At 42.3% G+C, this 15,458-nt stretch overlaps 2 protein-coding genes and 1 non-coding gene across 14 annotated transcripts in view; 2 read left to right on the forward strand and 1 right to left on the reverse strand.

Annotated features, from left to right (window-relative positions):
* KNOP1 (lysine rich nucleolar protein 1) overlaps positions 1 to 15,458 on the reverse strand; it is a 179,671-nt gene that overhangs the window by 70,429 nt on the left and 93,784 nt on the right. Inside the window, exon 1 of one of the 10 annotated variants that reach the window (XM_078344811.1) lies at positions 1,052 to 1,100. The exons of the other annotated variants lie outside the window; for them this stretch is intronic. Within the exon in view, the coding sequence (XP_078200937.1) occupies positions 1,052 to 1,064 (13 nt within the window). The 5' untranslated portion in view covers positions 1,065 to 1,100. Of the gene's footprint in view, positions 1 to 1,051; positions 1,101 to 15,458 lie in introns of those variants that run through there. 10 annotated transcript variants of the gene reach the window in all.
* Positions 1 to 15,458, forward strand: part of IQCK (IQ motif containing K) — a 149,539-nt gene that overhangs the window by 41,460 nt on the left and 92,621 nt on the right. For 2 of the 3 annotated variants that reach the window (XM_035267114.3, XM_035267115.3), the window contains exons 5-6: positions 11,720 to 11,772; positions 11,907 to 11,984. In XM_035267114.3, coding sequence (XP_035123005.3) covers positions 11,720 to 11,772; positions 11,907 to 11,984 — 131 coding nt within the window. Of the gene's footprint in view, positions 1 to 11,719; positions 11,773 to 11,906; positions 11,985 to 14,745; positions 15,358 to 15,458 lie in introns of those variants that run through there. The other variant, XM_035267116.3, reaches the window with a different exon arrangement.
* LOC118146495 (U6 spliceosomal RNA) lies at positions 6,019 to 6,126 on the forward strand. The gene has a single exon (XR_004732355.3). It is a non-coding gene; the product is annotated as a U6 spliceosomal RNA (small nuclear RNA).

Consider the following 15,458-nt stretch of genomic DNA (forward strand, 5'->3'; position numbering starts at 1 on the left):
ACACAGTACCAGAGCCAGCCACGCTTCAGTCCCCTGAACTCAAAGCATGTGCTTTTGACTTTTCTGGGTGGAATTATATGAGTCACCTGACACAGATTCAATTGCTTTCCAATGCTAGCTGTTTCTCTTCCAGCATTTGGTCCTCCAGTGTGTCTCCTCTATGTGCATCCAGTATAAAAATTGGTACAAAATACTGTCTGGATTGGACCTCTATTAATTTCTGCATTTTGGGCTGAGTGCAGTGGCTCACCCCTATAATCCCAGCACTTTGGGAGGCAGAGGTGGGTAGATCACTTGAGGCCAGCAGTTGGACACCAGCCTGGGCAACATGGCAAAAACCCACGTCCACTAAAAACATGAACAGGAGCCAGGCCATGGCGGCGCATGCCTGTTACTCAGGAGGCTGAGGCATGAGAATTGTTTCAACCCAGGAGGTAGAGGTTACAGTGAGCGGAGACTGTGCCACTACGCTCCAGCCTGGGCAACCGAGTGAGACTCTGTCTTAAAAAAAAAAAAATCTGCATTTTCTCTTTTAGCAGTCTGGGTCTTTTGTGATGATAGTTTCTTCCCATTTCCCTTCTCCCCCAATTTTATTGTTTAAAAAAATTTAAGCAGATAGATGAACTGAGAGAATTTTAGAATGAATTCCCACATATCCACTGCCTTGATTCTATAATTTCTATTTTGCTTCATTTGTTTTATCACATATCTATCCACAAACCCATCAATCCATCCCTCTATTCATTCATCTCGGTTTTTGGGGTGCATTTCAGAGTAAGTTGCAGACTTATGAGGACATGATGATGCCTTAACCCTTGACACCTAGTCTTTTTCCTTTTAATTATAGATTAAAATAATTTTTAAAAAAAACCTTGTTAGAGGCTGCTTTAACTGGTCCCTCTTCTCTCCCAAACTTGAGCATTTTCACCCTTTAACAATCAAGGACCCAGTGTATTTGCCCATATTACATAAACCCTGGGTGCCCTCACTGTCTAAATCTCCCTCTTTTAATTTCCCTCTCTCCTACTTCCTCTTTTATTTCATCACTCACCACGACTTTTCATTTGCTTTTCCTTCTCTCTTTCAGCTCCTCAGCAGATAATTTTTAAACTAAACAACAGCTGAACAATATCCCCACTGTTCCACATGTCTGAGTATGCACAGCACGTCCACGCTTGCCCAGAACAGCAGGAAAACACAATTTCTTCCATTTTATTTCTTTGCATCAAAAGTGATTAAATCTGTGTGCATGACCTTCATACATCAGGCCATTTGGCTATTTTTAAAGTCTGTTTATTAAAGTCAAGCCGCATTCTCTTTGCAGAAGAAATCTTTACCACTAAACGACGTGATAAATGCCAAGGGAACAATGCATCCTTTGTAGGGCAAGAGAGAGACACTGCCATCCCACAATTGCCAGATTGTTTAAATATTATACGGCAATTCATGCTAGTTACATATTTTTGTTGTTGTACAAGTATTTTCTTATTTGGGTTAAAGATGACATTTTGAAGGGATTCCTTTTCTTACAAGGTAGACTGGAAGACCCCATTGCATGGTCTAGTACATTCCATTTTGTTATGCCAGCCAGCAGTGTTTCCATTTTTTCATAAAGGGGTTTCAGCAATGAGGTAAAGATTGCAGATAATCTCCAGTAACTCAAGCCCCATGATACTTTATTTACTAAAAACTCTAGTAAAGCTTTCAGTAAAAAGTGGAGTGCTTTTCTTTTTGGTGAAACATCAATTCACAACAATTGTTTCAACCTTATCTGAATTATAAAGCTGAGTTGGCCATTTCAAAGTAGAGAGGAAAAAATGATGAAAACATTTTCATAGTAAAATATTGTTGGAAGAAAGTAAAGAGAAATTGTCCAGAATTACATTAGCACTCCCTACTTTTAAAGAGCAGAATCTGTGTACATGAGTTTCTTGCTTTGATGCCTGAGAGTTGAATGGTGAATTCATTCATTCATTTATCCAACAGGAACTGTCACTTGCTCTGTGCAGTGCAGTCCATTTTTTTAAAATTTAATTTTTTTTCGAAATGAAATCTCACTCCGACACCCAGGCTGGAGTGCGGTGGTGCGATCTCGGCTCATTGCAACCTCTGCCTCCCATGTTCAAGCGATTCTCCTGTCTCAGCTTCTGGAGTAGCTGAGATTACAGGTAGGTGCCACTGTACCCAGCTTTTTTTGTGTTTTTAGTAGAGATGGGGTTTCACCATGTTGGCCAGGCTGATCTCAAACTCCTGACCTGAAGTGAACCACCTGCCTCGGCCTCCCAAAGTGCTGGGATTACAGGCGTGAGCCACCACACCCAGCCTCAGTGCCGTCGATTAAGGACTGGATATAAAGAAAAAAAGACATGTGGCCTGTCCTCACAAAGCTTATGATTTAGTAGGGAAGACAGACATGGCAGACCCATGTGACAGTCAAGGTGCTACGACAGAGAAGCACACAGAAAACTGGAGTAGAGCCCACCCTACACTGAAGAGGGTGGGACCGGGCAAAGTTGTCCATGTCTGTAATCCTAGCGCTTTGGAAGGCTGAGACAGGAGTATTGCTTGAGCCCAGGAGATTGAGACCAGCCTGGGCAACACAGAGATACCTCATCTCTACAAGAAGTTTTAAAAATATATTAACCAGGTGTAGTGGCACACACCTGTAGTCCCAGCTACTCAAGAGGCTGAAGCAGGAGGATCACTTGAGCCCAGGAGTTTGAGACTAGGCTGGACAATACAGTGAGACCCCATGTCTACAAAAAGTTTTAAAAATATATTAGCCAGCTGTGATGGCACATGTCTGTAGTCCCAGCTACTCAAGGGGCTAAGGCAGAAGGATCGCTTGAGCCCAGAAGTTTGAGGCTGCAGAGAGATCATGCTACTGTACTCCAGTCTAGGTGACGGAGAGGCTCTGTCTCTAAAAATTAAAAAAAAAATAATAATTTTTTTAAAAGACAATGAGAATGCTCAGAAAGGCTTACTGGAGGCATCATGAAGGATACATGATGGTTAACTGATTGGAGAAGACAGAAATAGTGCTTAAAGTTCTCTCTGTTGCAAATCATAGCCTCATGCAAACTGGCTTACATGCAAAAGAGAATATACTGGTTCTTGTACCTGGAAGGTCCAGGGAATTCTGGCTTCAGTCATAGCTGGACCCAGGATCTAGTAAGGAATCATCAGGGGTCTGCCCAACAGCATCTTCCTTCTTCCTTGCTGATAGAGCCCCAGATTTGTTCACCCTTAGTGGAGCTGCTTTGCCTTTCAGGAGGGACTAGGCTTAACGCATTACATTTGCAACAATCCTGTTTCCAACACAGTTAAATTCTGAGGTCCTGGGAGTTATACGTCAACATAGAATTTGGGGGTGATACAATTTAACCCTTAACACTCTGCTTTTCCTTCCTCCATTGCTCTGATCTCCTGCTGGTGTCTCCCGTTGGCTGGACCCATGTGGAGGGTATGTTACAGGAAAGGGGCCTGATCCAGACCCCAAGCGAGTTGTTGGATCTTGTGCAAGAAGGAATTCAAGGCGAGTCTGTAAAGTGAAAGCAAGTTTCTTAAGCAAGTAAAGAATAAAAGAATGGCTACTCCATAGACAGAGCAGCCCTGAGGGCTGCTGGTTGCCCATTTTTATGGTTATTTCTTGAGTATATGCTAAACAAGGGGTGGATTATTTATGCCACTTCTTTTTAGACTATACAGGGTAACTTCCTGACATTGCCGTGGCATTTGTAAACTGTCATGGTGCTGGTGGGAGTGTAGTAGTGAGGACACTCAGAGGTCACTCATTGCCTTCTTGTTTTTGGCCAGCTTCTTTACTGCAACCTGTTTTATCTGCAAGGTCTTCATGACCCGTATCTTGTGCCGACTTCCTATCTCATCCTGTGACTTAGAATGCCTTAACCGTCTGGGAATGCAGCCCAGTAGGTCTCAGCCTCATTTTATCCAGTCCCTATTCAAGATGGAGTTGCTCTAGTTCACACGCCTCTAACATTTCCAATAAGGACACAATCTGAAGGGCTTATACTTTACCATATGAATTTTGGGATGATACAATTCAACCCCTAACTCTCTGCCTTTCCCTCCCCCATCTCTCTGATCTCCTTCTAGTACCTCCCATAGGATGGACCCATCTGGAGGGTACAGGAGCCTGACTGATGTGAACTATGAAGAGCAGCTTCCTGAGGCACGGAGCAGGGGAGGGAGGGTGGAGCTGGAGGGGCAAAGAGGATTTCCAGGACACTTTGTAGCATCTTTCTTCTTGGGAAGGATCTCTCCACACCTCTAGCCTGACTTGGTTCTTAGCTCCTGCTATTTTAAAAGGAGATAGAGATTTTATCACCTGATTTCCATAACAATTCTCTAAAAGAAGTTAGTTGACTGGTATTCTTTGGGTTTCAAGAAGAAACTTTAAATGGAAATCGAAGACAGGATATCTGGTGCTCTGCCCCATTGGCAGGCTCAGCGTGTCTTCTCCCCATTACTCTGGGTTGTCTTTTCCCTTGTAGCTTACTAAGTATCTATCCCTTAGGAGCTGGATCCAGTTGCCTGTATTGAAAACTCAAGAACAGTGGTAATAAAACCAATGAAGTTTATTTCTCCTTACACATTCAGACGACCAGAGTAGGGCAGGCCCAAGCTGGTGCAATGGCTAAGGAAGTCAGCAAAGACACAGGCTCTTTCTGTCCCCTGCTTCACCATCCTCAGCACATGGCTTTGGCCCTCATGGCTAAAAGGGGCTGCTGGATTTCCAGCCCCACATCTGTGTTTCATTCAGTCTGGAATACTTGAAAGGAAACTTCAAGGAAGAAGGGGCAGCAGAAATCAGGAAAGCATAATTTTCTCAGCGGTCCCTGTTTCTATCTCATCAGGCAGAACTGTGTGACATAGCTGTCCCTTACCACATGGGAGCCTGGGAGATGTAGATTTTTGGCTGAGCTGATTGCCATTTGGAAGCAATCAGGTTTTTATTAATAAGGTTGAAGTGGAGGGTGATCTTGGGTGGAGAGCTAGCAGGGTCAGCCTCACTGCTGGTGGCACCTGTGTATGGGCGTCTCATTGGAAGGTGGCACTCAGACCAGAAGGACTGCTGTTTGGAGGATTTGAGTAGATTCGAGGTAAAGTAGTATATATACAATTACTCCTAAAAGAGAAGCACAGCCTAAATTTAAATAACAAAATCCTTTGATTCCAAAAGTATGTAATAAGCCCTGATATGAGCACTGGCTTTTATTAGTACCTGACCTCAGAAAATGTGCTTACTGAAAGACAACTAAAGAAATGTCTTTAAAATTCTCTGCCCAAGTTACTGTTTGTTGATGTTCTTATAAATCTCATAAAGGATCCATGCATATTTCATCTCACACAAGCAATCAATTAACCTCCTTTCCTTTGTCTTACTTAGACATGTGGGCAAAGTGAGAATATACAGTTGACTCCTAAACAATATGATGCCAAACCCTGTGCAGTCAAAACTCCACTTATAACTTTGGCCTCACTCAGTGGCTCACACCTGTAATCCCAGCACATGCCTGTAATCCCAGCCAAGGCAGGGCAGATTGCTTGGTTTAGGAGTTCAAGACCAACCTGGGGAATATGATGAAACCCCATCTCTACAAAAAAAAAAATTCAAAAATTTGCCAGGTTGGTGGTGTGTGCCTGTAGTCCCAGGTACTGGGGAGGCTGAGGTGGGAGGATCGCTTGAGCCTGGGAGGCTTCTGCAGTGAGCCTGGATCATGCCATTGCACTCCACCCTGGATGATAGAATGAGGCTCCGTCACAAAAAGAAAGCAAGAAAATCCACAAAGAACTTTTGACTTTTGCAAAACTTAACTACTAATGGCCTCCTGTCGACTAGATGCCTTACCAGTAACACAAATTTTGTATATGTATTATATACTGTATTCTTATAAGCAAGTTAGTGAAAGAAAATTTATTAAGAAAACCATAAAAAAGAGAAAATACATTTGCTAGTCATTGAGTGGAAGTGGGTCATCATAAAGGTCTTCTTCCGTGCTCGTTTTGGCAGCACGTATACTAACGTTGGAATGTTAACAGAGAAGATTAGCATGGCCCCTGTGCAAGAATGACACGCAAATTCATGAAGCGGTCCATGTTTTTTACGAAATGCTAACGAGAAGGGACAACTTAGAGAGGAATATGAGTAAACTGATGGAGCTGAAAAACACGAGAACTTCGCGAAGCATGCACAAGTTTCAACAGCCGAATTGACCAAGCAGAAGAAAGGATATCAGAGGTCAAGGATAAACTCAATGAAATAAAACGAGAAGGCAAGATTAGAGAAAAAAGCATAAAAAGGAATGAACAAAGTCTCCAAGAAATATGGGACTATGTGAAAAGACCTAATCTACGTTTGATAGATGTACCTGAAGGTGATAGAGAGGATGAATCCAAGCTGGAAAATACTCTTCAGGATATTATCCAGGAAGACTTCCCCAACCTAGCAAGGCAGGCCAATATTCAAGTCCAGGAAATACAGAGAACACCACAAAGGTATTCCTCAAGAAGACCAACCCCAAGGCACATAATCGTCAGATTCACCAGGGTTCTAATGAAGGAGAAAATGCTAAGGGCAGCCAGAGAGAAAGGTCAGGTTACCCACGAAGGGAAGCCCATCAGACTCACAGCAGATCTCTCAGCAGAAACCCTATGAGCCAGAAGAGAGTGGGGGCTGATATTCAACATCCTTAAAGAAAAGAACTTTCAACACAGAATTTCGTAACCAGCCAATCTAAGCTTCATAAGTGAAGGAAATATAAAATCCTCTGTGAACAAGCAAATACTCAGAGATTTTGTCACCACCAGGCCTGCTTTACAAGAGCTCCTGAAAGAGGCACTACACTAGAAAGGAACAACCAGTACCAGCCACTCCAAAAACATACCAAATGGTAAAGAGCATCAACAAAATGAAGAATCTGCATCAACTAATGGGCAAAACAGACAGCTAGCATCAAAATGGCAGTATCAAATTCACACATAACAATATTAACCCTAAATGTAAATGGACTAAATGCCCCAATAAAAAGACACAGACTGGCAAATTGGATAAAAAGCCAAAAACCCATCGGTGTGCTGTATCCAGGAAACCCATCTCACATGCAGGGATACACAAAGGCTCAAAATAAAGGGATGGAGGAAGATTTACCAAGCAAATAGAGAGCAAAAAAAAAAGCAGGAGTTGCAATTCTCATCTCTGATAAAAAAGAGACAAAGAAGGACATTACATAATGGTAAAAGGATTAATGCAACAAGAAGAGCTAACGATCCTAAATATATATGGACCCAATACAGGAGCACCCAGATACATAAGGCAAGTTTTTAATAACTTACAAAGAGACTTAGACTCCCACACAATAATAGTGGGAGACTTTAACACCCCATTGTCAATATTAGATCAACCAGACAGAAAATTAACAAGGATATCCAGGACTTGAACTCAGACCTGGAACAAGCAAACCTAATAGACATTTACAAAACTGTCCATCCTAAATCCACAGAATATACGTTCTTCTCAGCACCACATCACACCTACTCTAAAATTAACCACATAAATTGGAAGTAAATCACTCCTCAGCAAATGCAAAAGAATGGAAATCATAACAAACAGTCTCTCAGACCACAGTGCAATCAAGTTAGAACTCAGAATTCAGAAACTAACTCAGAACTGCACAGCTTCATGGAAACTGAACAACTGGCTCTTGAATGTTGACTGGAAAACAATGAAATGAAAGCAGAAATAAAGATGTTCTTCAAAACCAACGAGAACAAAGACACAACATACCAGAATCTCTGGGACACATTTAAAGCAGTCTCCCGAGGAAAATATATATAGCAATAAGTGCCCACATGAGAAGAGTCGAGAGATCCCAAATCGACACCCAATCGTCAAAATTGAAAGAGCTAGAGGAGCAAGATAAAAAAAAAAAACTCAAAACCTAGCAGAGGACAAGAAATAACTAAGATCAGAGTAGAACTGAAGGAGATAGACACAGGAAAAACCCTTCAGAAAATCAATAAATCCAGGAGCTGGTTTTTCAAAAAGATCAACAAAATAGACAGACCACTAGCCAGAGTAATAAAAAAGAAAAGAGAATAACCAAATAGATGCAATAAAAAATGATAAAGGGGAAATCACCACAGATTCCACAGAAATTCAAACTATCATCAGAGATTATTACAAACAACTCTATGCACATAAACTAGTAAACCTGGAAGAAATGGATAAATGCCTGGACATTTGCCTCCTCCCAAGCCTAAACCAGGAAGAAGCCGAAACCCTGAACAGACCTATAACAAGATCTGAAGTCGAGGCAGCAATTAAGAGCCTACTACACAAAAAAAGCCCAGGTCCAGATGGGTTCACAGCCAAATTTTACCGGACACACAAAGAGGAAGAGCTGGTACCATTTTTTCTGAAACTATTCCAAATAATCGAAAAAGAGGGAATCCTTCCCAAATCATTTTATGAGGCCAACATCATCCTGATACCAAAACCCAGCAGAGACCCAACAAGAAAAGAAAACTTCAGGCCAATATCCATGATAAACATAGATGCAAAAATCTTCAATAAAATACTGGCAAGCCGATTGCAACAGCCCATCAAAAAACTTATCCATCATGATCAAGTAGGATTCATCCTGGGGATGCAAGGCTGGTTCAACATACGCAAGTCTATAAACGTAATTCACCACATAAACAGAACCAAAGACAAAAACCACATGATTATCTCAATTGATGCAGAGGAGGACTTTGACAAAATTCAACAGTCCTTTATGCTAAACACCCTCAATAAACTAGGTTTTGATGGAATGTATGTCAAAATAATAAAGCTATTTATGACAAACCCACAGCCAATATCATACTGAATGGGCAAAAACTGGAAGTATTCCCTTTGAAATCTGGCACTAGACAAGGATGCCCTCTCTCACCACTCCTATTCAATATAGTACTGGAAGTTCTAGCCAGAGCAATCAGGCAAGAAAAAGAAATAAAGGGTATTCAAATAGGAAAGGAGGAAGCCAAATTGTCTCTATTTGCAGATGACATGATTGTATATCTAGAAGACCCCATCGCCTCAGCCCAAAAACTCCTGAAACTGATAAGCAACTTCAGCAAAGTCTCAGGATACAAAATCAATGTGCAAAAATCACAAGCATTCCAATACACCAATAACAGACTTAAAGAGAGCCAAATCAAGAACGAACTGTCACGCTCTCATTTTATCATCTCTAACAGGCTGCGCCTTAAAAAAAAAAAAAAAAAAGAACGAACTGCCATTCACAATTGCTACAAAAAGAATAAAATACCTAGGAATACAACTCACAAGGAATGTAAGGGACCTCTTCAAGGAAAACTACAAAGCACTGCTCAACGAAATAAGAGAGGACACAAACAGATGGAGAAACATTCCATGTTCATAGTTAGGAAGAATCAATATTGTGAAAATGGCCATACTGCCCAAAGTAATTTATAGATTCAATGCTATCCCCATCAAGCTACCAATGACCTTCTTCACAGAACTGGAAAAAAACCACCTTAAACTTTATATGGAACCAAAAGAGAGCCCGCATAGCCAAGTCAATTCTAAGCAAAAAGAACAAAGCGGGAGGCATCGCACTACTGGACTTCAAACTATACTACAAGACTACAGTAATTGAAATAGCATGGTACTGGCACACAACAGAGATATAGACCAATGGAACAGAACAGAGGCCTCGGAGGCAACACAACATATCTACAACCATCTGATCTTTGACAAACCTGACAAAAACAACAATGGGGAAAGGATTTCTTGTTTAATAAATGGTGCTGGGAAAACTGGCTAGCTATGTGCAGAAAGCTGAAACTGGACCCCTTCCTGACACCTTACACTAAAATTAACTCCAGATGGATTAAAGACTTAAACATAAGACCTAACACCATAAAAACCCTAGAAGAAAATCTAGGCAAAACCATTCAGGACATAGGAGTAGGCAAGGACTTCATGACCAAAACACCAAAAGTATTGGCAACAAAAGCCAAAATAGACAAATGGGACCTAATCAAACTCCACAGCTTCTGCATGGCAAAAGAAACAGTCATTAGAGTGAATCGGCAACCAAGAGAATGGGAAAAAATTTTTGTAGTTTACACATCTGACAAAGGGCTGATATCCAGAATTTACAAAGAACTAAAACAGATTTACAAGAACAAAACAAACAAGCCCATTCAAAAGTGGGCAAAGGATATGAACAGACACTTTACAAAAGAAGACATATATGAGGCCAACAAACATATAAAAATATACTCATCATCACTGGTCATTAGAGAGATGCAAATCAAAACCACATTGAGATACCATCTCATGCCAGTTAGAATGGTGATCATTAAAAAATCTGGAGACAGATGCTGGAGAAGATGGGGAGAAATAGGAACACTTTTACTCTGCTGGTGGGAGTGTAAATTAGCTCAACCATTGTGGAAGACAGTGTGGCAATTCCTCAAGGACCTAGAAATAGAAATTCCATTTGACCCAGCAATCCCATTACTGGGTATATATCCAAAGGATTATAAATCGTTCTACTATAAGGACACATGTACACGAATGTTCACTGCAGCACTGTTTACAATAGCAAAGACCTGGAACCAACCCAAATGCCCATCAATGATAGACTGGACAGGGAAAATGTGGCACATACACACCATGGAATATTATGCAGCCATCAGAAACGATGAGTTCATGTCCTTTGTAGGCACATGGATGAACCTGGAGACCATCATTCTCAGCAAACTGACACAAGAACAGAAAATGAAATACCGCATGTTGTCACTCATATGCGGGTGTTGAACAATGAGAACACATGGACACAGGGAGGGGATCACTATACAGTGGGGTCTGTTGTGGGGAATAGAGGAGGGACAGCGGGGGGTGGGGAGTTGGGGAGAAATGCCAGATATAGGTGAAGGGGAGGAAGGCAGCAAATCACACTGCCACGTGTGTACCTATGCAACTATCTTGCATGTTCTTCACATGTACCCCAAAACCTAAAATGCAATTAAAAAAAAAATCAAAATAGCAAAAAAAAAAAGTCTTCTTCCTTGTCTTCAGGCTTAGTACGCCAAGGAGGAGGAGGAAGAGGAAGGATTGGTTTTGCTGTCTCAGGGGTGGCAGAGGTGGAAGATGTAGATGGGGCAGGAGAGGTAGGCACACTTGGTATCAAGTTTTAACGAAAAAAAAGTTGTGTATGAGGACGGAGACCCTTAATCACCCTTAAGCATCTAAGACCACCTCCCCCTTGACTTCTACATTGCATTTCAACAGGGGAAGTAAAGGCTGGCAGACCAGGCACCACCTTTAATCGCCCTCGTATAGATTGCCCGCAAGGTATGGAGGAGTCTTCCCAGAAGGCACTGTTTGTGCCTAAACAAGATCAAACCCCCCACTTAAGTCACATACCCCACGCCTGCCTCATGGATCAAGACCCTTTCACATGTAATTTCTAGAGTTTTAAGCCTCTAAAAAGGCAGGGATTTTGTTTGTTAGGGCAGCTTGGCTGTTAGGCAACTATGCTGCTGCTCCCGGCCGAATAGTCACCTCTTCCTTCCCAGTTCCGTGTTTGAGAGGTTTGTTTTGCAGCCTACAATTAGTCAGGTGCAGTTCAAACCCACGTGGCTTAAGGCTCAACTGTAACTTAATGATCTCTTCTCTCCTTAGAGGAAAAGAACCAAATTCATTGCCTGTGATTTTCTGACTGAGTGGTTGTACAAGTAAGTTGTTCATGTCTGAGTATTGAGTGATCCTAAGAATTCAATCATGTTAATTTGCAAGCAGAATAGCAACAACTGACTTGAATTCTTTCTTTTTGTTTTCTCGTCAATCAAACACATGGCATCGTGATCAGCCAAAATCCCAAGAGGGCAGGGGAGCCATTCACAGAATTCTTCTCCATTCCATTTGTGGAGGAGTGGCTAGGACAACAGTAAGTATGGCACAAGGCTTTGAATAATTTATTTCTAGTTTAAGATTGTGTTAATAATAGTTTTCTTCAATCCAAGAGAACTGATGTAATCCATCCAGGACTCTGGGCCATCATATTTGTGACTCTTGTCTCTAGTTATTCTTAGCCTAGGCTAACCTTATCCTAATCATGCCAGTAACTTCATTCAAGCAGCACTCCAGAAATAAAATAGAAAACTTAAAAAACAAATTTATCCTAAGTAATTTATCCCTCCATTCCCTTCATTTTTTTTCTCTCTCTCTCTCTGAAGGTCACTATGTCTCAGGAAATTATATGACTAAGCTTTTCTAAATACTTAGAAAATACTAAGAAAGCTTAAATAATAAGTTGTCTGCATCAATCCTCCATCTACAATATTAGAACATGACAGATAAAATTAAAACTCTTTGACCATTCTAATGTGGGTTTCCTCCCCACATTGAGGTAATCAGTTCAGTCTACAGTGCAGCCTTCCAGACCTCTTAGTTATTTCACTATTTAAAATTAGTTTATATCCGGCTGGGCACAATGGCTTATGCCTATAATCCCAGCATTTTGGGAAGCCAAGCTGGGCAGATCACTTGAGGTCAGAAGTTCGAGACCAGCCTGGCCAACATGACGAAACCCCGTCTCTATTAAAAATAACAAAAATTAGCTGGGTGTGGTAGCCTGTGGCTGTAATCCCAGCTACTTGAGAGGGTGAGGCAGGAGAATCACTTGAACCTCCTAAGAGGTGGAGGTTGCAGTGAGCCAAGATTATGCCACTGCACTCCAGCCTGGGGGACAGAGCAAGACTCTGTCTCAAAAAAAAAATTTAGATTCTCGGCTCTCACTTGTCACAGATTTTGCTTAAATCCACCCTCTTTGAGAATGGCAAGATAAATAGACCCCTGGCTAACTTTTGCAATTTTGAGAATTAAAAAAACTCCATATATTACCAGTTCAAAAAAAAATCTGAGATTACACATTGAAAGGACAGCAACGTCAGAAAACCTCGTTTCTTATTTAGCTTTTGAAACTGTGGCTGATTTTATCTGCTATGAGATGTACAGCCCAAAACGTATTGATCTGCATGCATTTTTCTAAGGCAGTTTCTTTAACTATCATTCTCCAAGTTGCTCTTTGAAGAGAAAACATTTTTCCATGTGTAATAACCGATGAAAAATAATCTTAAGAATAAGAAAACTTCTCTAATAACGAACAATAAATGAATCCTCTAGGATTATAACTATCCCGTAAAGCAGTAGCGGTCATTTCAGCTGCACTCCACAGGAACAGAAGCACAAGAGCTGTTACTTTAACTGGCATTTGCATCCTCTACATCCATGGTCTTTCAACGAGATGCCCAGATGCATGATAAAAATTAAAGTGACATTCATCTATTTGATTTAATGACTGTCTCTTGAACACCTACCCAGTTCAACTGCACAGAGCTGGGCGCTATGGAAAAAACAGAGATGAATAAACTATGGCCCTGGCCCTTGGGGTGAGGACGACGTGTTTACAACTTGCTGTAGTTTCTGTAGTGAGTGTTGTAATACAAATGTTAACAAAGCATTAAAGGGAAGTGGGGAAGCATGAGACCGTCCACGTGCCCTTCCTGGTGGGCCTGGAGCCAGCCCAGCTGGGGCAGCGGCCAAGTTGGTTGGTGCCCAGATTTGGCCCAAGGCAAGAACTGAAACTCTACATTCTTCTTGTCTCAAGCAGGAATAGCCAGAGAAGCAAGTATGAACCAAAGTTCTTAAGGAGAGCAAGAGCGGGAGCTGGGAAATAATATCCAATCCAGGTTGTCTCAACCTCAGCACTCTACTGACGTTTAGGACTGGATAATTCTTTGCTGTAAGGAGCTGACCCGTGCATTGTACGGTGTTTTGCAGCATCTCTGGCCTCCACCTTCTAGATGCCAGTAGCACCCTCCTACTGTTGTGACCATCAGGAATATCTCCAGACGCTGAAGTATGTCTCCAAGGAGAGTGAGGCAAATTGCCTCTGGCTGAGAACCTCTGATTTAGTTCAGTAGTTTCAAAATTTTAACTTTACCCAACACTTTGGGAGGCCGAGGTGGCCAGATTGCTTGAGGTCAGGAGTTCGAGACCAGCCCGACCAAAGCAGTAAAACCCCATCTCCACTAAAAATACAAAAATTAGCCAAGTGTGGTGGCATGTGCCTGTAATCTCAGCTACTCGGGCGGCAGAGGCAGGAGAATCACTTCAACACGGGAGGCGGAGGTTGCAGCAAGCTGAGACGGTGAAACAGGGAAAGTTCCCTTGCCCCTCTTGCATGGGGCAGTGCAACAGGAGCAGTGCCTGGCTTCTTCAGTGGACGGTGCTCAAACCTCTAGGGGAGCATACAGACAGGCAGGCTGTGAGGCTCTGGCCCCACTGCAGTGTCTAGAGGTGAATGTCTACAGCTGAAGAACCAGTGCGGGTATATTATAGGGTGCTCTCTTAGTGTGCCATCTATAGGTGGCTGTGTTAACCAGCTCAATTAGACCCTCTACCTTGTCGCAAGGACAGAGATTTCCGTATCCCAGGTTCTGGGTTCTTGCCTTCGTGTACCAGAAGAATCAGATCACACGTGGGCTTCAAGAATGAGTGCAAAGTTTTATTGAGTGGAAGTAGCTCTCAGCCCATGAAAGAGCCAGAAAGGAGATGGTTTTCCCCACAGAGTTGGGTGGTTCGGGGGCCTCCCTCAGCTCTACTCCAACTAACTGCCCTGGCCTAACTCCGCCTTGTCCTGGCAGGTGCTGGTGCCCATCAGTGTGCTCTTCTGCCAACGTGCTCCTCTCAACATTCTCTCAATGGACTGCTGCTTGCATCTTCTTCTGCTGATGTGCTCTTCTCAATGTCTGGCTGCCTGTGTGTCTGCTCACTAGGGTCTCAGGTTTTTATAGGCCCAGGATGGAGGCGTGGCAAGCCACGGTAGTCTTGGGAAATGCAACATTTGGGAAGGAAATGCCTGTTCTCATCTAGGTCTGTGTGTGTGAAGCCCTAGGCAGGGACCATGCCCACATCTACACAGCACTTCCCTTCCCCCTTCCGTATCATTTAAAGGGACCACGCTCTTCCCTTCCCAGCACTCCTGTATCAGTGGTGCCACTGCACTCCAGCCTGGGTGACAGAGTGAGATTCCATCTCAATAAATAAATAAATAATCACCCAGGGACCTTTGGAAAAATATTGGTACCTAACTTCATCCAGATTGATTAATTTATAACCTTCAGGCATAGCCTGGGCGTTGACATTTTTTTTTTTTTTTAAGCTTCATAGGTAATTCTAATATTTAACCGGGAGCTTATCCATCCATAGGACAGAATAAAGTGCTGCATCCAGGAACTAATAAATAGTATAACTGAGCCATTGCTTCACTAACTGCTTTGATACATGCCGTCTCATTTCATCTTCATAACAACACTAGGATGTAGGTCTAAAGCTGAGAGCCTACAGCTGGGAAGTC

Source organism: Callithrix jacchus, chromosome 12 (genome assembly GCF_049354715.1).
Source record: "Callithrix jacchus isolate 240 chromosome 12, calJac240_pri, whole genome shotgun sequence".
NCBI classification, from domain to species: domain Eukaryota; kingdom Metazoa; phylum Chordata; class Mammalia; order Primates; family Cebidae; genus Callithrix; species Callithrix jacchus.